Source organism: Phyllobates terribilis, unplaced genomic scaffold (assembly GCF_046119375.1).
Source record: "Phyllobates terribilis strain yellow unplaced genomic scaffold, ASM4611937v1 Scaffold_1__5_contigs__length_1240528914, whole genome shotgun sequence".
NCBI classification, from domain to species: domain Eukaryota; kingdom Metazoa; phylum Chordata; class Amphibia; order Anura; family Dendrobatidae; genus Phyllobates; species Phyllobates terribilis.
The window spans coordinates 191,168,059-191,195,980 of NW_027362761.1; the positions used below are offsets into that span (position 1 = coordinate 191,168,059).

Consider the following 27,922-nt stretch of genomic DNA (forward strand, 5'->3'; position numbering starts at 1 on the left):
AGGAGAGGGTGCGGCAGGCGGGATGCATGCTGAGGAGAGGGAGCGGCAGGCGGGATGCACACTGAGGAGAGGGAGGCGGGAGCGGGCGGCAGGATGCATGCTGAGGAGAGGGAGCGGTAGGCAGGATGCACACTGAGGAGAGGGAGGCGGAGAGGTCGGCAGGATGCACGCTGAGGGGAGGGAGGCGAAAGCGGCCAGCAGGATGCGGACTCCAGAAGGCACACTGTGAGAGGAAGATGCACACTGAGGAGGGGAAGAAGTTGGGAGCGGCCGTCAGGATGCACACTGAGGAGGGGAGTGGGAAAGGCTGGCAGGATGCACACTGAGGAGAGGGAGGCGGGGGCGGCAGGCAGGATGCACACTGAGGAGGGGAGGGAGGCAGGATCAGCTGGCAGGATGAGGACTGCAGAATGCAGACTGTGAGAGGAAGATGCACTGAGGAGGGGAGTGGGAAAGGCCGGCAGGATGCATACTGAGGAGAGGGAGGGGAGTGTGAGTGGGGAGGGTGGGAGAGGGAAAGGCCGGCAGGATGCACACTGAGGAGGGGAGCGAGGCGGAAACGGCCGGCAGGGTGCAGACTGCATAATGCACATTGTGAGAGGAAGATGCACGCTGAGGAGGGAAAGAAGTCGGGAGCGGCCAGCAGGATGCACACTGAGGAGGGGAGTGGGAAAGGCTGGCAGGATGCACACTGAGGAGAGGGAGGCCAGAGTGGCAGGCAGGATGCACACTGAGGAGGGGAGGGAGGCAGGATCAGCTGGCAGGATGTGGACTGCAGAATGCAGACTGTGAGAGGAAGATGCACTGAGGAGGGGAGTGGGAAAGGCCGGCAGAATGCATACTGAGGAGAGGGAGGGGAATGTGAATGGGGAGGGTGGGAGAGGGAAAGGCCAGCAGGATGCACACTGAGGAGAGGGAGCTGCCGGCAGGATGCACGCTGAGGAGAGGCGGAGCAGTCGGCAGGATGCACGCTGAGGAGAGGGAGGCGAAAACGACCAGCAGGATGAGGACTCCAGAAGGCACACTGTGAGAGGAAGATGCACACTGAGGAGGGGAAGAAGTTGGGAGCGGCCGGCAGGATGCACACTGAGGAGGGGAGTGGGAAAGGCTGGCAGGATGCACACCGAGGAGAGGGAGGCGGGGGCGGCAGGCAGGATGCACACTGAGGAGGTGAGGGAGGCAGGATCAGCTGGAAGGATGAGGACTGCAGACTGTGAGAGGAAGATGCACTGAGGAGGGGAGTGGGAAAGGCTGGCAGGATGCACACTGAGGAGAGGGAGGCCGGGGCGGCAGGCAGGATGCACACTGAGGAGGGGAGGGAGGCAGGATCAGCTGGCAGGGATGTGGACTGCAGAATGCAGACTGTGAGAGGAAGATGCACTGAGGAGGGGAGAGGGAAAGGCCGGCAGCATGCATACTGAGGAGAGGGAGGGAAGTGTGAGTAGGAAGGGGAGTGTGAGTGGGGAGGGTGGGAGAGGGAAAGGCTGGCAGGTCAGGATGCACACTGAGGAGGGGAGCGAGGCGGAAACGGCCGGCAGGGTGCAGACTGCAGGAAGATGCACGCTGAGGAGGGAAAGAAGTCGGGAGTGGGAAAGGCTGGCAGGATGCACACTGAGGAGGGGAGTGGGAAAGGCTGGCAGGATGCACACTGAGGAGGAGTGGGAGGGGCAGGCAGTGCTGAGGAAGGGGAAGACCGCAGTGGGAAGTCACCAGGAAACCAGGGGGCGGGCTCTGAAGGACGGTTAGGAAACCAAGGGAACGGAATGCTATGTAGGAAGCAGGAGGTGGCCGTTGTCGGCGCTGAGCAGGACGGCGGCACAGCGCTATCACAGACCTGACCGGCAGCAGGTGAGCGGTGCCTGTGCCTGTGTACGGGGCTTGGTGACTGGCTCTTACTCTATACATTGGCTCTTTATTAGCTCCCGCGTACTGTTATGGGTTGTCGGCTTTTACCGCAGTGATGGGAGCCAGTTACCTTTTCATACGTGGCATAGGGTTAGTTATGGATGGTGCACCAGCTGCCTTGGCGATGCCAGTGTACAGTGCATAGCTCTTCCCAACAAATAGATATTTAGATATCATAGATAGGATAAAGATTTTTTTTACTGTCACATTTGAGGAGCCATAACTTTGTTTTCTGTCACTATAGCTATACAAGTACGGTTTCTTATGGTATTGTATTCAGAGGGGTAATCCAGGAGTTTTGTATTTTTTTGAGGTACTTACCTGCCTTGTGTGCCCGGCGCTGAGACAGACACACTGGATAATTTCTTTCATAATAAAATAATTTAGGTTCCATAATTGCTAAACATCTTTTATTAAAATGACTTTCCAGGACTTATGTATTGATGATCTATCCGAGAGCGGATTCTAAACAATGTGGGTAGGTGCGCTATTTTGGCTACATATGTTGTCCGGTCGCCACCAGAGCAAATAACAATTGAAGAAAGAAGAAAAAAAGGGATCCTCGTGGCTTTGTTTAAAAAATCTTGTCTTTATTCCATGCTATTAAAAGATAAGGATATCCAAACAATAAAAAACCGTGCCCATTCTGACGCGTTTCTGGCCGAAGCCCTTAGTCATGTGTGGTTTTTCTTCTTTCTCTATGAATTTCCGGTGGTCTACGGATTTGGATTCAGGCTGAACTATTTAGGAGCAACCGAATTCTATATTACAAGGTGAGGCTTTTCCCTTTTTCCTTTGGTGTCTAAATAACAGTTAGCTTGTGTGTATATACCTGTATATATGTATACTCCTTTTCACTTGTAAAGATCCTTGGAATAAATGGTGCTATAATAATAAATAATCATACCTGGTGTAAAGAGAATAAGCCAAAAAGCAGTCTGCTCACCCAATTGAAGGTCTGATACACGGAGACCGGCTTTACTGTAGAAGACATGATGGAAGGAAAAGGAACAAATTCCAGTGTCAGGCTATGTGCCCACGTTGCGGACCTGAAGCATATTTTTTACGCTTCTCCCTGGCGGGAAAATCGCATGCGGATATTACATGCGGTTTTCCCACCAGGTAGAAGCGTTTGTGAGGCGTCTTTGCATGCATTTCCGCATGCGGGTTATCAAGCACTTCTCCAAGCATCACTTGGAAAAGTGCTTGACAACTTGTTCAGAATGGTAAAAAATAAAAAAATAAACTTTATACTCACCTTCTGATGCATTCTCTGCCCCGTCCGGAAGCTTGAGCGGCTCACGCTGTTGTGTGCAGGACCTGCGGTGACGTCATTGAGTCATGTGGTGGGTCACATGACTCAATGACGTGGCAGGTCCTTCAGACAACAGCGCGACGGAGGGAAAACATCAGAAGATAAGTATAAACTTTATTTTATTCTTTTTTTTACAGGTTCTTTGGTACCCAGGTCTGGATGAGAGTCTCCTCTCATCCAGACTTGGGTACCATCCGCACATTGATTCCGCTGCGCTTCCGCAAAATTAATGAACATGCTGCGGATTTTTGACCGCAGCATATACGCTGTGGAAAAATCCGCAGCATGGGCATTGACATTGCGGAATGCCATTGGGGACCATGGGGTGCGGATATACATGCGTTTTTCAAGCGTTTACGCTGCGGAAATTCCGCAGCATATACGCTTGAAAAACGCTACGTGGGCACACAGCCTCACAATCTTCAGTAAGGCTATGTGCCCACGATGCAGAAATGAAGCAGAAAATTTCTGCAGCATTTCTGCATCTCCCTGGCAGAAAAAATGCATGCAGATTGTGCATGCATTTTTCCTGCAGAATACATGCGGATTGTACATGCGTTTTTCTTGCCGAATACATGCGGAATACATGCGGGTTCACATGCGTTTCCGCATGCAGATTGACAAGCGCGTTCCAGGCGATTAACATCACTTGGAAAGTGCTTGACAACTAGGTCACACTATATAAATCCATGCAAACAGCATGGATTTATATAGTGTGACCGCAAAACAATGTTTTAAATAAAGTTATACTCACCCCCGATGCCCCGGCGTGTGCTGCAGCGCTCGTTCCTGTCTAGTTCCCGGCTGCCGGCATATCGCGAGGCACAGCGCTGAAGGGCCTGCGGTCACATGACTGTGACGTCACCGAAGGTCCTTCAGCGCTGCCGGCATGCAGAGAGAGCCGTCGGAAAGGTGAATATAAACTTTATTTGTTATTTTATTCTTTTTTTCACAGATAGAATGGTACCCAGGTCTGGATGAGAGTCTTCTCTCCTCCAGAACTGGGTACCATCCGCACATTGAATCGCATATTATCCGCATGTACAAATGTACAGACACTGATTCTATGCGTCTCAATGCAAGTCAATGGCGGCGCTTCCACAAAATTAATGAACATGCTGCGGATTTATGAGCGCTGCAGAAACGCTGCGGAAAAATCCGCAGCATGTGCATTGACATTGCGGAATGCCATTGGGGACCATGGGGTGCGGATTACCAAGCGTTTTTGATGCGTTTCCGCTGCGGAAATACACCGTGGGCACGCAGCCTTACAACTACATTTTATTAGGTAAGTGTAAAAAAATCGCAACCGCTGTATAGGAATATCTAGCAAAGACGTTTCTGTAATCATTGCAATGATTAAAGACTGAAGTCTGAAATGTGCTTGCTAGATATTCCTGTACAGGGGTTGCAATTTTTTTTATACTAACCCAGTGTTTCCCAAATCCAAACCTCATGGCCCCCCTATAGATTTTTATGTATTTATTTTACTCACTTATATAGCACTATTAATTCCACAGCGCTTTACAGACATTATCATCACTGTCCCCATTGGGGCTCACAATCTAAGTTCCCTATCAGTATTTCTTTGGAGTGTGGGAGGAAACCAGAAAACCCGGGGGAAACCCACACAAACACAGGGAGAACTTACAAACTCCTTGCAGATGTTGTCCTTGGTGGGATTTGAATCCAGGGCCCCAGTGCTTCAAGGCTGCAGTGCTAACCACTGACCACCGTTTTCAGAATTTCCTTAGTATTGCACATGTGATGTGATTATTATCAAGGCATGAGAAATTGACAAATGATCTCTGAAACATGATCTTTTGGGGGGCTGTGAGAACTAGATTTGGGATGCACTGTACTAACCTAATAAAATGTGGTTTTAAGTGAAGATCCTGATGCTGGAATCCCTTTCTTTTCCATCCATAGTACAGAAAGGTTAACAATATTTTAGCCCGGGACCACCCCTTAATGAGACCCAGACAGCTGATACATGCTGCCCAATTTACAGGCAGCATGTACCAGGCACTGGCTGTATGATCTCAGCTAGGGATGTTGGACTCTGATAGCGCCTGGGGACCGAGTTGTGCTGGAGACTAGTCAGACAGGCTGGTCCCCAGCAACTTTTAAGGCTATATGCACACAAATTTTTTTTACTGTGTTTCCACAGCAGTTTTTCCGCCGTGGAAACGCTGCGAAGATGCTTGTTAATAGGTCTGCCAGCTATAGCAATGGTAAAAACCTCAGCATGACCATTGTGCGGGCGTTTCCACTGCGTATTTGTGCCCATTGACTTGAATTGAACCGCAGCAAATCCGCAGGTATAATATTTATACCTGCGGATTTGCTGTGTTTCAATTAAAACCAATAGCCGCGAATTTGCAATGGAAACGCGGTGCTGGGGGTACCTGGGTCGGGAGAGGAGGACTACTCCTCTCATCTGACCGCCGCACCCGCTGATAACAGTGAGAGCGGGTCAACTGGGGGGAGCAGTAGTCTGCTCTGCCAAGCTGGCGTGCCTGAGGTAGTAGAAAAAAAACCCCACTATACTCACCTGTCCGGCGCCCCCCCCCATTGTCCTCCTAGTCCCCGGCGATGCTCTCCTCCCGGCGGCCGCCGATACACTCCGAGGTGCGAGCTCGCTCCCAGCAGTGTACTGTGCTGCCAGGACCTGCGGTCACGTGAGCGATCAACTGATCGCTCACCTGACCTCACTGTGGGAACATTCTGAAGAATGTTCCCATGGTGGTGAGCTCACCGGGGCTGATGAACCCCTGTGACCTCCTGCACCAGCAAGTATACTGACAGGAGTCATTTTACACCCCTGTCAGTGTACATTGCTGTCTTCTACAGCAGTGACATCAGTGATTGCTTTTTTTTGGTTAAATTTCTGCATTCCAACATGTTCAAATAGTTATTCCCTCTTTTTTTTCGTGATAAGTGGGGCTTCATTTTCTGTAAGTTTTATATTAATTTTTTGTGTGCTAATTTCAAGAAAAATGTAAAGAAAGATAGAAAGTACATGTCTGTTTTTCACTTTTTTTTATGGCCACAAAGGCCCGCTAAAAACATTTTAAACTGCGCTCCGCTTTCCATAATAGATATATTTAGATATTGAACATATTTTAAGGGATTACCTGTAAATTGCTAGGGTCCGATGCTGTGATTCTAAGAAAGCAGCTCCAGAGCCCAGAAATTTCGGTGTCCATTGCTCGGCTATTTCTGACATGTCCATTGACAATGAAGGGAGTGGAGATAGAGCACGCACACCTGTGCTCCACTCAAGATGGGCTTTACAGAGCCTTGTTCTCTAAGCTCCTTCTCAGGATTGCTTGGGGTTTCACAAGTCGGACACCCAGCGATCAGCAATAGTGATGCGCGAGCATGTTCTGTTAACCCTTTCGACAAGCATGCTTGGGTTCTCGAATGTTATGTTTGAGTCACTCCGTATGCATGATTTGATACTGTTTGACAGCTTTAATACATGTGAGGAATGCCTAACAGTCGCAAATCATGCACATGGAGTGACTCAAACATAACATTCGAGCACGCCGAAGATACCCGGAAAACCTCGAGCATGCTCGTAAATCTCGAGTAACGAGCATGCTCGCTCATCACTAATCTGCAAGTTATCTACCTCCAGTTTTAGTTTAACAGGTCTCTCAAATGTGTGTAGATAGGAAGAGACCTGTCAAGTCATCTGTCCAACAAGACTAAGTGTACTTAACTGTTCACAAAAACTTAGGAATTAGGCTGAAGAAAATTGGTAGTAGATGTTCTGTCCTGATGAATCAAAATGTGATATATTTGGCTGTAACAGAAGACAATTCGATCACCAAAGAACTGGAGAGAAGTACAATAATAAGTGTCTGAAGGCAACAGTGAAGCCTGGTGTAGGATCCTTCTAAGTTTGAGTCTGCATTTCAGCAAATGGAGTTGGGGATTTAGTCAAGATTAATGTTGGCATCAATTCTGAGAAATACAGCCAGATACTTATCCATCATAGAATACCATCAATGAGGTAAAATTTATCCTATGCAAATTCAGACGGTCTGGTCCAATGGGTGTCGCAGATGGATGTCCTCTGGGCGAAATGGTTCCGGTAAGCAGGAGCCAGAAAGACTAGTGCCGGCGCATGCTCAGTTAGATTTTAGGCTCTGCCTGCAGTGAGATTTCATTTGGCTATGTGGATGATACATCAACCACAGTGGAGAGTCTACATTTACCGGGGGAGAGGAGGGACTGGTGCTGCTGCAATGACGCCCATCGGACCGGACCAACCAAATTTGCATACCTCACTGGAAAACTTCAAAAGGTTTTTTGGTGATATTTAGGGGAGTTGGGACATAATATACACCTCTCTGGAATGCAGCACAGGCTCTGAGGAAATTGGTGGTATTGGTTCATACACGAAAATACTTGTGACAGGTTCCCTTTAAGAACCATCTTCAGCATAAATAAGAACAAGGAGTCCTGGAAGTGATTTTATGGCCCTGAAGGACCCCTGTTCTTAACCCCTTCACGACATGCACAGTACGTGTACTGCGCATGCCATGTCGCCCCCTTTGGTGCGGGCTCCGGTGCTGAGCCCGCACTTTTCCAGGCACATTACAGCTGATTTATATAGCTGACATGTGCCCGCAACAGGCTTGGGTGGAATCGCGATCCACCTGCGGCTGTTAACTAGTTAAATCCCGCTGTCAGTCTCTGACAGCGGCATTTAACTCGTACTTCCGGGAAGCGCATCGTTGGCTCCGCCCATCTGTGACCACGTCACATGATCGTGGGTCACCGATGGGTTAGCATGACAAACCGGGGTCTGGAAGAGACTGCAATAATACCTTGTTATCTGCGATCTGATGTCGTATTCTAGAGAAATTAACATTTTTCTCAATACATAAATAAGTTGTTAAGATTTATGGGCCGGACACAGATCTCCCCAAGAATCTGCCTCCAGAGCTTATTTTAAATGAAAGGGGGTGTTACCAGTGTGAGTGTAACGTTAATGCCAGTGTACCTGCGTGTTACCTCCCTCTCCTCCCTGCAGGGATGCCGACATACCGCTCTGGCTCCCGGAGGCGTGCTCCCTTGTTCTTAAAGGGGCAGTGCACGCACTTTGGAAATGCCTCCAGCCAATAGCTGGAAGGCATCAAGTATATAAGGCACTCTCCCAAGTAGGGAGGTTGTGAAGACCCAGGATCTTCCGTGGGCGTAACACTACTCAGACAACACAGGGTGCGGGTAAAATAGTGTGGCAATACTTTATTGCACCGCAAAGCGGACAAAAAACAGGTAGGACAGTCACAGCAAATACCCAAGATGGTACAACATTACACAGTCTCACCCTTCCTTCTCCGCCCACCTGGGATAGAACAGCTGTGACGTTGGAGACTTCCAGGGCCGACTACCTCAACCAATGGCCCCCTCCTTCTGGCGGGCCCCCACAGAGAGGAGGTAGCGGCAAGCTTAGGAAGCTAGCAGTCCATCTAGGTACTAGACCCGGAGACCCGAGGGTCCCAACCTGGCCTTTCTGAGAGTGTCCATGGGGCCAAATGACAGGTGGGTCCCAATCTGGCTTTTCCGAATGTCTCCAAGAGTTCCAGACGACGGGTAGGTCCCCCCTGGCAACCCCAAACAACATATTTATGGGGCCAGGTGACTTCTTCGTCCCAACCTGGTCTCCCCAAAAGTATCCATGGCCTCTCTGATGGTTAATGGAGCAGATCCGTATCTTTCCAGGCAGGGCCAATACCCTTAGGCCGGAATCATGTAGAATCCAAATCTGTGTATCTTTAGGTAAAATCCATGCTTCCAAGCTGATGGTCTCAGAGTATGTGTGTCCTCTTGCTTCTCCTTGATTCTCTGCTTGCAGCACTACAGACTTCCCTGTTTATATTTACATCTGTGTAAGGTCATCAATAACAGGTTGGGGGTAGAGGGCAACCTCGTGTCTCATTTTTTTAGCTAATCAATTTACATAGTTGGTATCACAGGGGCTATCGTAAATAAACTTTCAGCTGACTTAGTATAATATGTAATTAGCATAGTAACAAACAACATTGTTCACATAACCGAGACGAGACAGCAATCATGGTTATACAAATACTGGTATGTCCTTTAGAAATACACAAAAATATACAAGTCAATTTAAACACAATAGTGTATTTCTCTTGGCTTAACTAATCACAGAGATGCATTAGCAACGTTGTGCAATCACTGAGTTACCAGGTCCCTGTATCCCGTGTTGTATGAGTCTCAACCTTTTCCTATATCCCTTGTTGTGTGGTACCTGAACCATGAAGCTGCACCGGCGGTACTTGAACCAGCAGCAGTGTTTGTCCTGGTTAGCGTTCCAGAGTCCATACTGTCGAAGCCTGTTCCAAAATCTGAATCCTGTCCTGCCAGAAACTCAGAGTCTGTGTCCGTTCTGCCCGGTGACCCAGAACTAGAGGTGTCTGAACAGTGTCCAAATCCTGTCCTGCAGTGGCTCTGAGCTCGCTTATGCCATCCTGACCCCTGGGGTCAACAGCTGCAGTGTCGGAGACTGCCTAGGAGTGGTACCTGGCGGCTACCTACAGCTCAAGTCTGGCTCCACCATCAGGAGCTCTATCGAAAACCAGGTAGCCGCTTATTTTTATTTATTTTTTTTACTTATCGGATTAATTTATTTTATATCTAGATAGATCAGACTTTTACAAGTGCAGCGCAGCAATACCAAAGATGTGTATTTTTTCTTTATTGTTTTATTTTTAATGCGACAAAAGGGGGGTGACTTGAACTAACTTTTGTGTTTTTTTTAGTGGTTTTTTTTCATAGTTTTAAAACTTTTCTCACTTTTTTTACTGTATTTGTTAGACCCCTTAGTGGACTGGAAGCTGCGATCTTCCGATCACTAGTGCACTGCTATGTGTAGCAGAAATCACAATCTCCTATGAACATTCACAGGAGGATCATAATGACAGGTACGGAGGGTCATCAGCAGATCCCTTGCCCAGCGATCACGTGACAGGTGCACCGATAGCAGCATGAATTATTTGCTTCCGGCTGGCATGTGTTAAATCGTGCTGTCAGTGATTGATAGCGGGATTAAACTGGTTAACAGCCTCTGACAGAGCACTGCTTCATCCGCGGCTGTTAAAGGCACATGATGGTTAATTAACTCCTTTAAAACCTGGGGCATATTAGTGCGCCCCAGACCATCACCCCCGGTTCAGTGAGGGGTCCGGCGCTGAGCCCGCACTGAACCGGGCACATGTCAGTTGATTATTACAGCTGACATGTGCCCGCAACAGCCGTGGGTGAAATCGCAATCCACCCGCGGCTGTTAACCAGTTAAATGCCGATGTCAATCTCTGACAGCGGCATTAGCCCCGCCCGTCGTTGACCCCGTCACATGATCGCGGGTCACCGATGGGTTGTCATGACAACCCAGGGTCTGCAGCAGACCCCTGTGGTTGTCATGTCTCAATTGCTATGAGCGCCACCCAGTGGTTGGCGCTCATAGCAAGTGAGCATTTTTACTGCTTACAGGCGATCTGCTCACCGCCTGTATGCAGTAGAAGCAATCAGACAACTGCTGCTTCTAGTCTCCTATGGAGACTATAGAAGCATGCAGAAAGTGTAAAAAAAAATGTTTTTAAAAATATAAAAAAAATATATAAAAGTTTAAATCACGCCCCCATTCAAAATGAAATAAAAAACAAAAAACCCACATACACATATTTGGTATCGCCGCTTTCAGAATCGCCCAATCTATCAATATAAAAAAAGAATTAATCCGATTGGTAAACGGCGTAACGAGAAAAAAATTCTAAACGCCAGAATTACGTTTTTTTGGTCACCGCAACTGTGCAATAAAATTCAATAACGGGTGATCAAAACATCGGATCTACCCCAAAATGGTATCAATAAAAACGTTAGCTGGGTGCGCAAAAAATAAGCCCTAACCCGGCCCCAGATCCCAAAAAGGGAGACGCTACGGGTCTCAGAAAATGGTACCATTTTTTTTTTTTTTCTTTTACCAAACTTTGGATTTTTTTTTCACCACTTAAATAAAAAATAATCTATACATGTTTGGTATCTACGAACTCGTAATGACCTGGAGAATAAGAATGGCAGGTCAGTTTTAGCATTCAGTGAACGTTGTAAAAAAAAAACAAAAAAACAACTGTGGTATTGCACTTTTTTTGCAATTTCACCACACTTGGAATTTTTTTCCCGTTTTCCAGTACACAATATGGTAAAACCAGTGATGTCGTTCAAAAGTACAACTTATCCCTCAAAACATAAGCCCTCACACGGCCATATTGACCAAAAAATAAAAACACTATGGCTCTGGGAACAAGGGTAGCAAAAAACGGAAAATCCCAAGGTCCTTAAGGGGTTAAATTAGCCATCATGCGCTGGGAATGATGTGGGCTCGCATGCTAAGCTCATATCAAAGGCAAGGACACAACCTCTGTTGTAAATGTACGTCAGAGGTTGTGAAGAGGTTAACAATCAAGTCTGTTTTTCAAGCTTAAATGTAAAGATCTGTGGTTCGTTTTCTATAATGTTTGGAAGAATCTCCCAGCCGAGTTCCTTCAAAGTCTGTGTACACGTGTACCTATAATTGATGCTTCGATACTATTTTGAAGGCAGAGTGGTCATACCAAATATTGAGTTGATTTAGATTTCTCTTTTGTTCATTCACGTTGCATTTTGTTAATTCATAAAAATAAAGCAAATACTACAATTTTATAAATCCTTCTTAGTTTGCAGTGTTTTTTTTTCCACACCTGCCTAAAACAGTATTAAAGTGCTGCAATGCCCTATATAGTTGTTCAAAAAGTATAACATTACAAACATGTAGGGCATTTGTAGCCATGTTATGCCAGTACTAGTCACCGTGCTCTGAGTAAGGCTATTGTGACAGAGTCACTGGTATGATTTATGTGGGGAGGTATGTGTCGCACAGGGTGCTAGCCTGTGTGAACTGAAACCAATAACTTTCTGCCAGCATGTTATATGCTGGTGGGTTAACTCACTTAAAGGGTGTGGTTTTAGGGGACTGACATTGAGATGGGAGGGATGTCATTTCCCATACCTCCACCTCAGGGTGTGGCTGAGCAACATTTAAATGTTCAGTCCTGTTTTTTTTTTTTTTTGTGTGTTGTGTTCGGAGAGGCAAGGTCTCCAGACTGGACAGCCATAGCTCAGGAGGGAGCTGAAGCAAACCGCACACACATATATGGACTCTGCTACAGTTTATCTTTTGTTTTGTTATTTTGCTGGAGTGCAGAGCTTTATGCTGTTAATAAAGCTCGCAAAGAAAACCCGGCTTCCTGCTTCCACTTCCGGAAGTGGCCAGCGAGTCGTCCTACCACAGTTGGTGTGAGAGTGCTGGCAAGATTCCAGGAACACGTGTACCTGCCACAGAGACCGTTGGATGTCCTGGGTGAAGGCCGCCAGCCAGCCAGAGAAGTCCGGCAGCATGGAGGAGCTCATTAAGCACCTGGTACAGAGCCAACAAAAGATGCACCAGCTGCTCTTGCAGAGCCAGCAGCAGCATCAGGAGACAACCAAACTGTTGATGCAACAGATCCAGTTGCAGCAAAAGTTGCAGCAGCTGCACCAGCAGAAGCAACAAAAGCACCAGCAGGAGCAGCAACAGCAGATACAGCTTCTGGCGGATGCCATCCAGGGCAGAGCAACCGCCCCACCCCCTGGGCCGACTAATGACTTCCACGTCAGGAAGGTGGTAAGACGGGCCATGCAGAAGATGACCCCCGGGGATGATGTAGAAGCCTTTCTGACAGTCTTTGAGAGGGTGGCTGATCGGGAGAGACTTCCACCAGAACAGTGGGCAGTGATTTTGGCGCCATATTTGTCGAGTGAACCCCAAAAGGCATATTACGACTTGGCACTGCAGGATGCCAAAGAATACGCCAACCTAAAGACAGAGATCTTAGCACGTTTGGGAGTGAATATGGCGGTGAGAGCCCAATGAGTCCACCACTGGGCGTATGTCAGCGACAAACCCCCTCGCTCGCAGATGTTTGACCTACTGCATCTCGTTTAGAAGTGGTTGCAGCCAGAGTCCTTCACTCCAGCCTAGATGGTTGAGCGGGTGGTGATTGATAGATTCGTTCACTGCCTTCCCAAATCGGTACAGACTTGGGTTGCCCAAGGCGATCACCTGAACACAGATGACTTCATCGGCCTGGTAGAGAGGTATCAGGTGGTTGAGAAATCCCTCGGGAAACCGAATATAGTCACTTCTCTGTACTGGGATACCCAAAAGGGGGCAGGTTCACCAGAGAAGGGGTCTAGAGCCACCACTGGGGGGCGTCCCACTCCCACTGAAGGTGCCACAAGGACTGTTAAAGATATAGTCTGTTGGCAGTGTCACAACCCTGGACACGTAGCCGCCCAGTGTCATATGTCCCCTGAGCCCATGGACTGCAGCCTAGGATGACGGGGTTCCTATTATGCTTATCCAGCCTGCAGTGCGAACTGTCGACCCGGCGAGGGGCCGCAGGCTTGTGCCGTATCCATTAATGGAGTAAAGGTGCTTGAACTGTTGGACTCTGGGAGTCTGGTGACTTTAATCAGAGCTACCCTTCCCCACCAGTTGATCCATTCCAAAACTGTGGGTGTTCGGTGCATCCATGGCGACGCCAAGGACTATCCTGTGGCCACAGTGACAGTGGGAACAGACTGTGGCGCCCAGTCCCACAAGGTCGGGGTAGTTAAGGACCTGATACATCCTGTCATACTGGGCCGTGATTTTTCTTTATTTTGGGACTTGTGGGGGAAGGGAACCGGACTAAATAGCATGGGAAAAAGCCAGGTCCCTGAGAAGAACCCCTGACGAAGTCTTAAGTGGATGAGTTCCCACTGTGCTTCCTTGCCGTCGATGAGGGCGAGATGTTGACTGAGGAAGCTGACCTCCCTGAGTTAGATGTGTCTGGAGAAAACTTTGGGACTACTCAAGTTCGGGACCTGACCTTTAAAGGGGGCGTTTGACCAGATTACTATATGTAATTGGGTTGCCCAAGAGCTGGGGGCCGATACCAGCTTCCCCCACTTTGCAGTTCAGGGGGAGTTGCTGTATCGGGTGGCTAAACTAAGGGGCGGTGAGACAGTGGAACAGCTGTTAGTGCCAGGACCATACCGAAGGAGGGTACTGGATATGGCACACTCGCATATTCTGGGGGGACACCTAGGGGTGGAAAAAACTCAGGAGAGAATAGTGAGGAGGTTTTATTGGCCAGGATGTTATCAGGAGATCTTAAACTATTGTAAGTCCTGCCCCACCTGCCAGATAACCGCGCCCACCTCCCACTTCCGTAGCCCCTTAGTTCCACTACCTGTGATAGAAGTTCCCTTTGAGAGGATTGCCATGGACCTCGTGGGCCCCTTAGTTAAATCGGCCCGGGACCACCAATATATTTTGGTCATCATGGATTATGCGACCCGATACCCTGAAGTGGTACCCTTAAGGAACTCGTCCAGTAGGAGCATAGCTTGGGAACTTGTTCACATCTTTGCCAGGAACGGCCTGTCAAAGGAAATCCTGACGGACCAAGGAACCCCATTCATGAGCAAGGTGATGAAGGAGCTGTGTAAAGTTCTTCGAATTACCCAGCTGCGAACCTCCCTTTACCATCCGCAGACCGATGGCCTGGTAGAGCGCTTTAATAAAACTCTGAAAGCAATGCTCAAAAAGGTCGTAGAGAAGAATGGTCGAGACTGGGACTACCTGCTTTCGTTTCTACTGTTTTCCATCAGGGAAGTTCCCCAAGCCTCCACTGGCTTCTCTCCCTTTGAGCTTCTATATGGCCGGCATCCAAGGGGTCTCCTAGATATCACCAAGGAAACCTGGGAGGCCGAGGTCACCCCCCACCGGAGCATCAGCGAACATGTCGCCCAGTTACAGGAGAGAATGGCAAAAGTGATGCCCATCGTGAAGGAACATCTCCTCCGGGCGCAGGAAGCCCAGGCGAGGGTGTATAACCGGTTGGCAAAGCTGAGACAGTTCCAGCCTGGGGATTGCGTTCTGGTTCATTCCCACTGTCGAAAGTAAATTCCTGGCCAAGTGGCAAGGCCCATATGAGGTGGTGTAGAAACTCAGTGAAATGAACTACCGAGTCCACCAGCCTGGCCGAAGAAAGCCGCACCATGTATACCATGTGAACTTGCTCAAGCCGTGGCGGGACCGGGAACCTGTGGAAACTCCTTGCCTGGGAGCCGCTCCTGAAGGCAAGGTGGAAGAGGTCACTATAGCAGAGACTCTATCGCTGGCCCAGAAGCAACAATGTCGAGAACTGCTACAGCGAAATCGGGAGTTGTTCTCAGAGTTGCCGGGGCATACTCAGGTGGTAGAGCATGATGTACTGACAGAGCCACATGTAACAGCGAATCTGAAGCCGTACCGGATTCCAGAAGCACACCGGAAGGTGATCTCCGACGAGGTAAAGAGGATGCTAGACCTTGGGGTGATAGAGGAGTCAAAGAGTGAGTGGTCGAGCCCAATCGTCCTCGTGCCAAAACCCAATGGAGAGTGGAGATTTTGTAATGACTACCGATGGCTGAATGAGGTGTCCAAGGGTGACGCGTACCCGATGCCCCGCGTCTACGAACTCATCGAGAGGCTTGGACTGGCAAGGTACATCAACACTCTTGACCTGACAAAGGGATACTGGCAGATCCCCATGTCCCAGACGGCCAAGGAGAAGACTGCTTTCTCAACACCTGATGGGTGCTTTCAACATACTCAGATGCCGTTCGGGCTACAGGGGGCCCCAGCCACCTTCCAGAGGGCTATGGATCGGATCCTAGCTCCACATAAGAAGTATGCCGCAGCCTATCTTGACGACATTGTAGTCTTTAGCCAAGACTGGGCTAGTCATTTACCTAAGCTACAGGCTGTTCTGGATGCTCTAAGGAAGACGGGATTTGCTATAAATCCGAAAAAATGTGCCGTCGGAAAAGAGGAGGCCAAGTACTTGGGCTATGTCGTTGGAAGAGGCAAAATATAGCTGCAAGTAAATAAAGTGGAGGCAATCCAGACCTGGTCGAAACTGCTCTCCAAGAAGCAAATGAGGGCGTTCCTGGGAATGGTGGGATATTACGGGCTGTTTATCCCAAATTTTGCCATGATGGCCGCGCCACTGACGGATTTCCTAAGAGGCACCTGATCAACCATGGTGAAGTGGACGGAGGAAACAGAGACCGCTTTTCAACTGTTGAAGTCAGCACTGTGTAAACAGCTGGTCCTGGTCGCACCAGACTTCAAGAAAGAGTGCTTCAGATGCTTCAGAGGTTGGTCATACTCTCTCAAAAGATAAATTTGGAAGAGCATCCCATTCTCTGAGCCGGAACCTTTCATCCTGTGAGAAAAATTATGCAATAGTAGAAAAAGAGTGTTTAGCCGTAAAGTGAGCCGTAGATACACTAAGATACTACCTTCTAGGCCGGAAGTTTAAGTTGGTGTCAGACCATGCACCGTTGAGATGGTTAAGGGAAAAAAGGGGTAAAAATGGCAGGGTAACTAGATGGTTCCTAGCTCTTCAGGACTTCAACTTTCACGTAGAGCATAGGCCTGGGAGGTTACACGGGAATGCTGATGCCCTTTCTAGAATTCCCTGTCTGGTATCGGAAGGTGACCAAACCCCCGGCTTTGGGCAGTGGGGGGGAATATGTGACAGAGTCACTTGTATGATTCATGAGGGGAGGTATGTGTCACACAGGTTGCTAGCCTGTGTGAACTGAAACCAATAACTTTCTGCCAGCATGTTATATGCTGGTGGGTTAACTCACTTAAAGGGCGTGTTTTTTGGGGGAATGACATTGAGATGGGAACGACGTCATTACCCATACCTCCACCATAGGGTGTGGCTGAGCAACGTTTAAATGTTCAGACCTGTTTTTTTTACTGTGTGTTGTGTTTGGAGAGGCAAGGTCTCCAGACTGGACAGCCGTAGCTCAGGAGGGAGCTGAAGGCTGGACATAACCTGTGTGGGCAAACCGCACACATATATATGGACTCTGCTACAGTTTATCTTTTGTTTTGTTGTTTTGCCAAGTAAGACTGTGTTTATTTTGCCAGAGTGCAGAGCTTTATGCTGTTAATAAAGCCCGCAAAGAAAACCCGGGTTCCTGAGTCTATTTCTGGAAGTGGCCGAGCGAGTCTTCCTACCACACTATGTTCACACATATGTGTATTGCTGTGTATTTTGCAGAAGATTTTTATGCAAATTTTCAGCTGCGTCTTGTAGTACCAGCAAAGTGTATGAGAAACCAAAATTCTTTGTTCAAACATGTTGCTTTTTTGTTTGCTGCGTATTTTCTGCCTTGCTTGCGTATTTGGAAAATAGAGCATGTCACTTTTTGTCAGCATTTTTGCAGCATTTTTTCACCCATAGGAAGTACTGGGTGGTGAAAAAAACGCTGCAAATGCGCACAAAAAGCGCAGCAAAAAACACAACATGTGTGAACATAGCCTAAGGCTGCGTGCCCACAAAGCATTTTCCAAGCGTTTATGCTGCGGAATTTATGCAGCGTAAACGCTTGGCAAACGCTTGGTAATCCGTCCCCCATGGTCCCCAATGACAAGCCGCAATGTCAATGCCCATGCTGCGCTCAAAAATCTGCAGCATGTCCATTAATTTTGCGGACACGCAGCGTAATCGCCGCCATGGACCGCGTGACATCCGCATCACTACATGTGCACACGCAGATATCACACGGTTCAATGTGCGGATGGTACCCAGGTCTGGAGGAGAGAAGACTCTCATCCAGACCTGGGTACCATAGAAACTGTAAAAAAAAGAATTTAAAATAAAAAATAAAGATTATATTTACCTTCCGATGTCCTCCCGGTGTTTTCTCTGCTGCGTCCGGTCTCTTGCACTGCTTGTGGTGTTGTGAAGGACCTGCCATGACGTCATTGAGTCATGTGACCTGGCACATGACTCATTGACGTCACCGCAGGTCCTTCACACCACCGCGAGCAGTGCAAGAGACCGGACGCAGCAGACAAAACACCGGGAGGACATCGGAAGGTAAATATAATCTTTATTTTTTATTTTTTACCATTCCTATTCTTTTTTTTTAACTAACTTGGTCACGCTACTATAAATCCATGCCGGTTAAATGGATTTATATAGTGTGAACAAGTTGTCAAGCACTTTCCAAGTGATGCTAAAATCGCTTGGAAAAGCGCTTGATAACCCGCATGCAGAAATGCATTCAAAAACGCTTGACAAACGCTTCTACCTGGCGGGAAAAACGCATGTAAAAACCGTCACTTGTGCCACCAGTAAGCACAACACTTTCATTCATGTCAAAACAAACAGAATGTGTTACTAGTGCTCTCCCTAGTTTTAACTTCTTGATCCTGTGGTGATCTGCACTGAATGATGTCTTTCCAGAAAAAGTGTCTCTAACTAACTCTGTTAGTCCCACAGTTCAGGGACATCATTCTTCTGTCCTATCCTGCAGATTCAGAGTGTTCATGAAGCATGATACGCCTCATCAAAAATAAGGATACCTTACAGCTTGAGAAGCAAGTCAATTGCGATAACATTATGTTGGTGTTTAAAAATAAATTTTTCTTAAAATTGTAATTCAACAGAAAGTTGAAATTTATGTTTTGGATTTTAATTTATGTAATTTTTTTTGTTACACAGAGTAATATAAATGAAAAGATGATTGATTCTGTAAGAATACGCCTTCACGGAGCCATGGACTTCAGATCACATTATGACTACTTGTGTGTCTTACAAGACTCTGTTCCATTACAAGCTATAAAAGCCAATCTCCGACGGGGAGCTCTCAGCTTTAATGCAGATAGAGTAAAATCATCAGATTGGCCGCCCATTCTTAATACTCTGAAAATCAACAAGAGCTTGACTTGTGTGGCTATTAAAAGCTGCCATCAACCTGGACTTGGAGAGACAGGTTGGTGAAACCTCTTTTTAGAAAGTTTATAGAAGCAACATTACGTGTTGCTTTAGTTTGTTGTCTTTTTACAAGGAAATTGATTTGGGAATAAGTACAACTAAAGTTTGTTCAAGTAGCTATTAGATTCACTTGAATTGTATTTTTGTATTCTACACCTGATGATTTGTTTATGACAAAGCCAAGCCATCTATCTATATAATTGTCTTATCCCGTCTGTCTGTCTATCCGTCTGTCTGTCTGTCTGTCCTGGAAATCCCGGGTCGCTGATTGGTCCGGCCGCGGGCAATCAGCGACGCGGCATTTCAGAAAAACATGGCGGCCGTTAGCGGCTCATGTGCGGCACGGAGGTCAGCGGCGATGCAGCCGGGAGATGCAGCCGGCTGCTCGCAGCATAAGTCCCCCGACCGCAGGCGCCGCTGACCTACATGCGGCTATCGTCGGGAGATCAGCGGCTACGGCCGCTTATCTCCCGAGGACAAGTGTGACGCCCCTCCCCTCCTCTCCCCTCCTCTCCTCTCCCCTCCCCTCCCCTCCATCAGGACCCCGGCACCCGGCATCATACTTACCCCTCCTCACCCCTCCTCTCCCCTCCCCTCCCCTCCCCTCCCCTCCTCTCCCCTCCCCTCCCCTCCTCTCCCCTCCCCTCCCCTCCTCTCCCCTCCTCTCCTCTCCCCTCCTCTCCCGTCCCTCCCCCCGCTCGATCAGGACCCCGGCACCCGCGTCATACTTACCCCTCCCCGTGCCTCCGCTGCAGCTCCTGTGTCTTCCGCTGATGCTCGGTGACGTCTTTCAGCAGCAGAAGGGAAGGAAGGGAGACACAGATCCATTACTAGTGGGTAGGCGGAGCCCCATAGGATAGTTCACCTCAGATTTATAAAAAGTGACGACCGGCCCCTCCAGCTTAGGCTCCTCCTACTCCCATGTTCCTCAGTTTTAAATTTGAGGTTGCCTTTGCAGCTCCTCAGAAGATTTTATTATTTTTATCTGGAGACCTGGACCCCCCGTGGTCTAGAGGTCTCAGGGGGTCTCAGCGCTGCTGGGACCCCTGACCCTCCCCTGGCGGATCTGCGTACCCCCTAAGGAGGTCCCCGCAGAACCCTGCTGGCCCCGGGGGATACAGGGTTCTTCCTGGCGGAGACGCACACCGCTCTTGTGGGGTCCCTGCGTGCTCCGCCGTGGGGGGGAGCAAGGGCCACGGCGCCACACATCCCTGGGGGTCCCTGTGGCGCTCAGCTGGGTAAGTGCTCTTATGGAGTGCTTTCAGCGGCTGCGGCGGCAGCCGCTGTCACTGTATATGTGTTTTTGTGGTGACTGCTGTTTTTTTCTGCTTGCAGGGATTTCTCCTCTGCATGCAGCGCTTGATCCTCGGCGGGCAGGGGAGCGGGGACGGAGGATTCGCGCGCTCTGTTCATATTCGGCGGGGGGCGTGGCTTAACGTCTCTCTGCTGCCAGTTTGTGAAAGGAAGTGCCGGGAAAGCGCACGCTGGAGATGCCCCAGCCCCTTCTTCTTCCGGCCAGCGTCCATCCTCGTGCTGCGGCTCCTACTCCCTGCTCCCCGCTCTCATCACACCGAGAAGAGCAGTTTCTACGCCAGCTGGTGAGTCTCTCCTGCCTTATAGGCAGAAAGTTCCTTCTACAGCGCAGAGCACTTTCCTTATGTCCTAGCTGACAGGGTGTGCTGTATACGGCGCTGCTTCTTCACATGCTGAGATGGCTCTGACACACACCTCACAAAAAGGGTAGTGTGGATCAGTAGCGTTAACCCCTTCTGAACGGGGTCTGGCCCATCAGGCTGTTAACCCTCTCTGGAGGTGCACCCTTCTGGGATCTGAGGGTGCTTCTCTCTAGTGTGTCAGGTTAACTTTTGCTCTGCAGGCCACTGGGGTAGCTTTTCTCCTTCTAGGAGGAGCTTTAACGCTTCAGTGCCGGGTGATTTTTTGTGCAAGAACAGGCTGTGATAGTGGAATTTACACATCCTTGGTCACTGCACGCATTGTAAGGTTATTACCGCCTTATCCACGACGCTCGCAACTGTGTGGGGGCATGTCGGATCAGGGACCAGGGGGCGCGGACCTCTCTCCCGGTCCGCTTCAGGATCGGTCATGCGTATCTGATACGCCGGGGTCTTCAACGGCATCAGGTTCGACGCTAGTTGGGGGTCTCAGTGATGTTAAGGTGGAGGCGCTCACTCGCTCCATTGACAGTCTGTCTGACCTCCTGGGTCATTGGGTCTCTACTAAGTCCCAACCGACGTCTAGAAGCAAGAAGCGTCTGAGGCCTGTGGCGGCGCCGTCTCCTCCGCGCAGTGCGTCGGAGGCTTCAGAATCGCCGACAGACTCTTCTGGTGAGATCTCCGATTCTGATGAAGAGAATCGGCGGGGTCGCTCTGCTTCACTTTCGGGCCGCGTGGACGCTTTTGTTGAAGCTATATGGGAAGCGTTACAACTGTCAGAAGAGGTGACGGAGCGCCCTGGCAAATCGGCCCGACTGTATCAGGAGTCGCGTCGGGCTCGCTCGACGCTGCCGATGCACGAGGAACTTAACAAGGCGGTGGAGAAAGAACGGCTGTGTCCGGATAAACGTTTCCAAGGGGCGCGGTTGTTTGATGCCCTGTATCCCTGTTCCACGGAAACGATCACTAATTGGGTCCCCTCTCCTGAAGTGGATGTGCCATTGTCTCAGCTGAGCAAATCCTCTTTGCTTCCTGTTAAAGGGAAGGCGAGTCTCCAGGACCCGCTGGACAGAAGGACGGAGTCAGCGGCAAAGTCCATCTATGAGGCTGCGAGGCACGGATTCTGAGCAGCCTTGGGGGCCATGCGGGCTGGTGAGGCTTCACTGCGGTGGTTGGATCAGCTGCGGACGGCATGGCAAGATGGAACTCCGCTGTTTGAAGTGGAAAGGCTCTTCCAGCTCTTGGAAGAAGCGGCCCGATATGGCAGGGACGCAGTGCTGGATACTACTTCGGTGATGTCCAGGGCTCAATCCTCGGCCGTCTCTGTCAAGAGAGCACTGTGGCTTAAACAGTGGACCGGTGACGCAGTATCCAAACAGGGTTTGCTGAGTCTGGCGTACAAGGGAGGTCAGCTGTTTGGTTCGGACCTCACGGAGCTGATTGCTAAAGCCAAGGCCAAAGATACGGCCTTGCCGCAGCGAAAGGCAGCGGTTACTACGTCCGGCAGGTCAAGTGCCGGTAGTGGTCGTCGGTCCTTTCGGCCCCGGGGTCGGTTCGGTCAGCCTTCTTGGAGATCGGATCGTCCCTCGCCTTCCGGAAAGAAGTCCTCCCAGAAATCCCGTACTCCCTGGAAACAACATTTCCGTCAGGACAAGCGGGAGGTTGACAAAAAGCCCGCTAAGGCGGACTGACACCAGGAACCCTCTCGAGGGCTCTCGGGTGGGAGGTCGTCTTCTACAATTCGGGTCTATTTGGGCGTCACACGTATCGGACGCCTGGGTGACATGGGTTATGTCGGAAGGTTATTTCATAGTTTCATTCTCGACCCCCGGACAGGTGTCGTCAGTCACGCATCCCGTCCGAGCCCAAGCTAGCTGCCGCTCTGCTGCAGGAGGTCGACTCTCTTCTGCAGCAGGGTGTGGTGATTCCGGTTCCGCCGGAGGACAAGGGAAGGGGGTTTTACTCCAACCTTTTTGTGGTTCCCAAAAAGGAGGACAAGTTTCGCCCTATTCTGGACCTCAAAGATTTGCATGTCCGGACCCGAAAATTCCGTATGGAGTCTCTTCGCTCCGTCGTGGCGGTCCTGACGCAGCACGATTTTTTGGTGTCGATCGACATCCGCGACGCCTATTTACATGTCCCTATCGGCAGGGCTCACCAGCGCTTCCTGCGGTTCGCCATAGGTCAGGCCCATTACCAGTTTGTGGCCCTACCATTCGGGTTGGCCTCGGCGCCCAGGGTTTTTACAAAGATTCTGGCGCCGCTCTTGGCGCTCCTTCGAAAGCAAGGAGTTACGATTCTCCCCTACCTGGACGACCTGTTGATTGTGTCATCCACAGCGGAGTAGGCGGTAACGGCTCGCGATCTCTCCCTTCAGCACCTGGAGGTCTTCGGGTGGCTGGTCAATTGGAAGAAGTCGTCTTTGGAGCCGTCGCAGTCCATCCTGTTCTTGGGGATGCATTTCGACACGGTCCGAGCGGTGGTGTCCCTGCCTCCGGACAAACAAGCGAACCTTCGACACCATGTACAGGTTATGAGGTCGGCGATGGCAATGCCCCTTCGGAAGTGTATGCGCCTTCTGGGTCTGATGGTGGCAGCAATGGAAGCGGTACCTTTTGCACAATTTCATTCCCGGGGTCTCCAAAATCTTATTCTGACCCGTTGGGACCGATCGCCGGCTTCGCTAGATCGCTGTGTCGGTATCTCCCGCAGGGTGCGAGAGTCTCTTGGATGGTGGTTACATCCGGAGGCTTTATCCCTGGGTAAATCCTTCCTCCTCCCACGGTGGTCGGTCATTACCACCGATGCCAGCCTGACTGGCTGGGGGGGGGGTTTGGAACGATCTCTGGGTTCAGGGGGTCTGGTCGTCAGAGGAGTCGTCTCTGCCGATCAACATCCTGGAGTTGAGGGCGATTTTTCTCTGCCTCCGACATTGGACGATCCCCTTGAGCGGTCTGCCGGTCCGGATTCAAACGGACAATGCGACAGCGGTCGCGTATATCAACCATCAGGGCGGGACGAGGAGTTCCAGACTCATGATGGAGGTCTCTCGGATCCTGGTATGGGCCGAGTCCAGCGTCCCAGCCATCTCCGCGATTCACATCCCAGGAGTGCTGAATATCACGGCGGACTTCCTCAGTCGCGAGCAGGTGGATCCCGGAGAATGGAGTCTTCATCCGGAAGTTTTTACACTGCTGTGCTCCCGTTGGGGGACTCCCCAGGTGGACTTGATGGCATCCAGGCTGAACGCCAGGATTCCGACGTTTATGTCCAGGTACAGGGACCCGGAGGCTGTGGCGGTAGATGCTCTGGTGGCCCCGTGGGACCAGTTCGAGCTGATCTACGTGTTTCCGCCGGTATCCTTGCTTCCTCTGGTCATCCGGCAGATCAAACTCGAACGGATTCCGGCAATTTTGGTGGCGCCGGATTGGCCGCGGAGGGCGTGGTATTCAACGCTGGTGTCTCTTCTGGCGGCGCCTCCGTTTCCACTGCCTCTTCGCCCGGACCTGTTATCCCAAGGGCCCATTCGTCATCCGGACCAGAAGTCGCTTCGTTTGACGGCGTGGCACTTGAGACCGAGATCTTGACCCGTCGTGGGTTTTCGGCCGAGGTCATTGCCACCTTACGGGCGGCCAGAGGTCCAGCTACGACCAGGATTTATCACAGAACTTGGGAGGCCTTCTATTCATGGTGTTCTGGATCGTCAAGGAACCCGAGGGTTTTTTCCATTCCCAACTTCTTGGCTTTTCTGCAATGTGGTTTGTCCAAGGGTCTGGCGGTTGGTACCTTGCGGGGTCAGGTATCTGCACTATCTGTGCTTTTTCGGAAGGCTATTGCCTCGCGCAGGGATGTGCGCTCGTTTTTTCGCGGGGTTGCACGTCAGTTTCCGCCTCGGAGGGCGTTTGTGGCTCCTTGGCGGCTCAATCTAGTCTTGGAGGCTCTTCAGCATGGACCGTTTGAGCCTATGGATTCAACTACGCTTTACTTACTTTCTTGGAAGGTGGCCTTCCTGGTGGCGGTCACCTCCTTGAGAAGGGTTTCTGAGTTGGCGGCACTGTCTTGCTCGCCCCCTTTTCTGGAGTTCCACCCGGATCGAGTGGTGCTTCGTACCCGTTGCGATTTTTTGCCTAAAGTGGTGTCGCGTTTCCACGTCAATCAGGACATCATGTTGCCCTCCCTCTGTCCGAATCCGAAAAGTCCAAAGGAGCGAGCCTTGCACTCGTTGGATTTGGTGCGGGCTTTGAAGTTCTATCTGTCAATCACGCAAGGGTTTCGGAAGTCGGACTCTCTTTTTGTGATTCCTGCTGGTCGTCGGCGTGGTCAACGGGCCTCCAAGGACACTATAGCTCGGTGGATACGTTCGGCTATCCTGGAAGCGTACCGGCTCAGGGGCGAGCCTTGTCCGGTTAAGGTTCGAGCTCATTCCACGAGAGCTGTTGGTTCGTTGTGGGCTTTTCATCAGGGGGCCTCGGCAGCGCAGCTCTGCCGGGCGGCTACCTGGCGCTCCTTTCACACTTTTACTAAATTTTATAAAGTGGACGTGAGTGCTTCCGCCGATGCGGCCTTGAGAAGCATGGTCCTGCAGGCGGCGGTGGTTTAGGTTATCTCTTTATCTAGTTTCGGCGCTTGTTGCGCGCTTGACTAAGTTGTTGGGGTATTGGCGATTCTGCCACTGTTTCCCACCCTTGAGTTCTGGACTGCTTTGGGACGTCCCACTAGTAATGAATCTGTGTCTCCTGTAAAATGCTTTTCAGCGAAGGAAGGAAGGGAGACACAGCACCCTCCCAGGGCAGAAGTGCATTATTGTTTTTCCAGATGCGGCGCGACTCCTCTCTGATGGCGGTCATCGGGACTGGGGTCGACGCGCTAGGGCTCTGTTCCAGCATTGCCAGCTCATCGCAGTTGTCAGGTCCAGTGAGTAGTGCCTGGGACTGTGTGTTCTTTCTGTTATATGCATAACCTGTTCTCTCACATTTCTGATGTTTCAGAAGGGGTTGTGTTGTTCCGCTGGTGTTATCTGCTCTTCCTTAGCTTGTGTACGAACTGAGGAACATGGGAGTAGGAGGAGCCTAAGCTGGAGGGGCCGGTCGTCACTTTTTATAAATCTGAGGTGAACTATCCTATGGGGCTCCGCCTACCCACTAGTAATGATCCTGTGTCTCCCTTCCTTCCTTCGCTGAAAAGGATTTTACAGGTAAGGTCTTACCAAAATCCGTCTTTACACCGCGCTCTCTCCTGATCGGTCAAAGCGCACAGCGTGAAGATGCCGGCTGCTCTCGAGTCCAGAGAAGCAGTGAGGTGAGTATTGGATTTTTTTTTTTTTGTATTGGGCTATAGGGGACCTGCATGGGGCACTATGGGGGGATGGGACATCCTGCATGGGGTATTATATAGGGGGGATGTGACAGCCTGCATGGGGCATTATATGGGGGGAGAGGTGACATCCTGTATGGGCCATTATATGGGGGGAGAGGTGACATCCTACATGGGACATTATATGGGGGGAGAGGTGACATCCTACATGGGACATTATATGGGGGAGAGGTGACATCCTGCATGGGGGAGAGGTGACATCCTACATGGGGCATTATATGGGGGAGAGGTGACATCCTGCATGGGGTATTATATAGGGGGGATGTGACAGCCTGCATGGGGCATTATATGGGGGGAGAGGTGACATCCTACATGGGGCATTATATGGGGGAACAAGTGACATCCTGCATGGGGTATTATATAGGGGGGATGTGACTTCCTGCATGGGGCATTATAAAGGAGGGTCGGAAGACATGCTAGAATACCCGATGCGTTAGAATCGGGCCACCATCTAGTTTTGTTTAGAATTTCTAAAGGCAAGGTGACCAATTTTTCAACCTGTGCCAGACATATAACATCAGTGTTTGGAGATGTGTCCTCCCTATTCCAAAATATTCTGCAACACATAAATAGTCCAAAAATGGGGTGTTGAAGATAGACTTTTGTAGTATTGCTGAAATGGGGAGGATGTTATCGGAAAAGCAGACTTGGGAAGGGAGTGACTTCGTAAGTGACACATCGCTGCTCTCAGACTGGGTAGCAAAATTCTGCTGACATTCCCTTTAATGGCAATGATTTAATTATTTAATAAAATTAGATAGTACAATTTTCCTGTTTTCTGAAAATTATCAGTAAATAAAAACACTTTTTATTCTAATAGTTCTGTTGTTTAGCAGATTCTGATAAATATGGAGTCCACTTTCGAAGACGAATCCCACCTATTCGGTCAAAAGACATGACTTTCCAACTTTGTAGGGCAATTGCAGCTTGTTTGACTGTGTCAAGTTCTTTAAAAGAGTTGGAGTTGCATGGACTTCCTTTACGGGAAAGAGATTTAGTAACCTTAGCAAAGGCAAGTATTAACTGGCTTAACATTTAAAATGTGGCTTTCTCCTAGTAGTTCAGTGACGGCTAAGGCTGGGCAATATGGACTAAAAAATAAAAATATATATTTTTTCATAATTGAAGGGAATCTGTCAGCAGGATCAACCCTCCTAAGCTGTCTATATGGGCATAGAAAACTGAATAAAATGATACCATGATATCTGTGAACTTATGTCTTGTTCCAGAGAAATCCACAGTTTCTTAATATTAAGCCGTTAAGAACTATGGATCTCCCTCAGAATTTGCCACCAGAGCTTTTTTAAATAAGGGCTATTATTACCACTGTGAAACATATAACTAACACAGTACAGTAGAACTTAAACTTTGTCATTACAAACAAGTTAGCAGCAGCAGCTCTGCTGTATTGCAGCACTGGCTGCCTGTGAGGTGGAAGCTTAAACACTGAGAAGAAATCTGCAAGTGTGTTTAATGCTGTAATGTGTCAGATATAATCACACACAGCTCTGCAGTGAGATCAGGAGAGCTGAGATCGGCCATTACACATCACACTGGTAATGCCCCCTTATATTTAAAATAATCTCTGGAGGCAGATACCCATGCAGATCATTGTCCGGCTCATAGCCTGGAACAGTTCATTTACATATAAAAAATGTGGATTTCTCTGGAATAAGACATCAGACATCAGATTACTGATATCATTTTAT

At 49.6% G+C, this 27,922-nt stretch overlaps 1 protein-coding gene across 6 annotated transcripts in view; it reads left to right on the forward strand.

Annotated features, from left to right (window-relative positions):
• Positions 1 to 886: 886 nt before the first annotated feature.
• The window catches only part of CEP78 (centrosomal protein 78), a 94,184-nt gene continuing 67,148 nt past the window's right edge, over positions 887 to 27,922 (forward strand). For 2 of the 6 annotated variants that reach the window (XM_073670818.1, XM_073670850.1), the window contains exons 1-4: positions 1,453 to 1,848; positions 2,640 to 2,678; positions 18,895 to 19,165; positions 27,047 to 27,225. In XM_073670818.1, the coding sequence (XP_073526919.1) occupies positions 18,913 to 19,165; positions 27,047 to 27,225 (432 nt within the window). In that variant the 5' untranslated portion in view covers positions 1,453 to 1,848; positions 2,640 to 2,678; positions 18,895 to 18,912. Of the gene's footprint in view, positions 1,027 to 1,452; positions 1,849 to 2,639; positions 2,679 to 18,894; positions 19,166 to 27,046; positions 27,226 to 27,922 lie in introns of those variants that run through there. The other 4 variants (XM_073670833.1, XM_073670842.1, XM_073670826.1 and 1 more) reach the window with 3 other exon arrangements.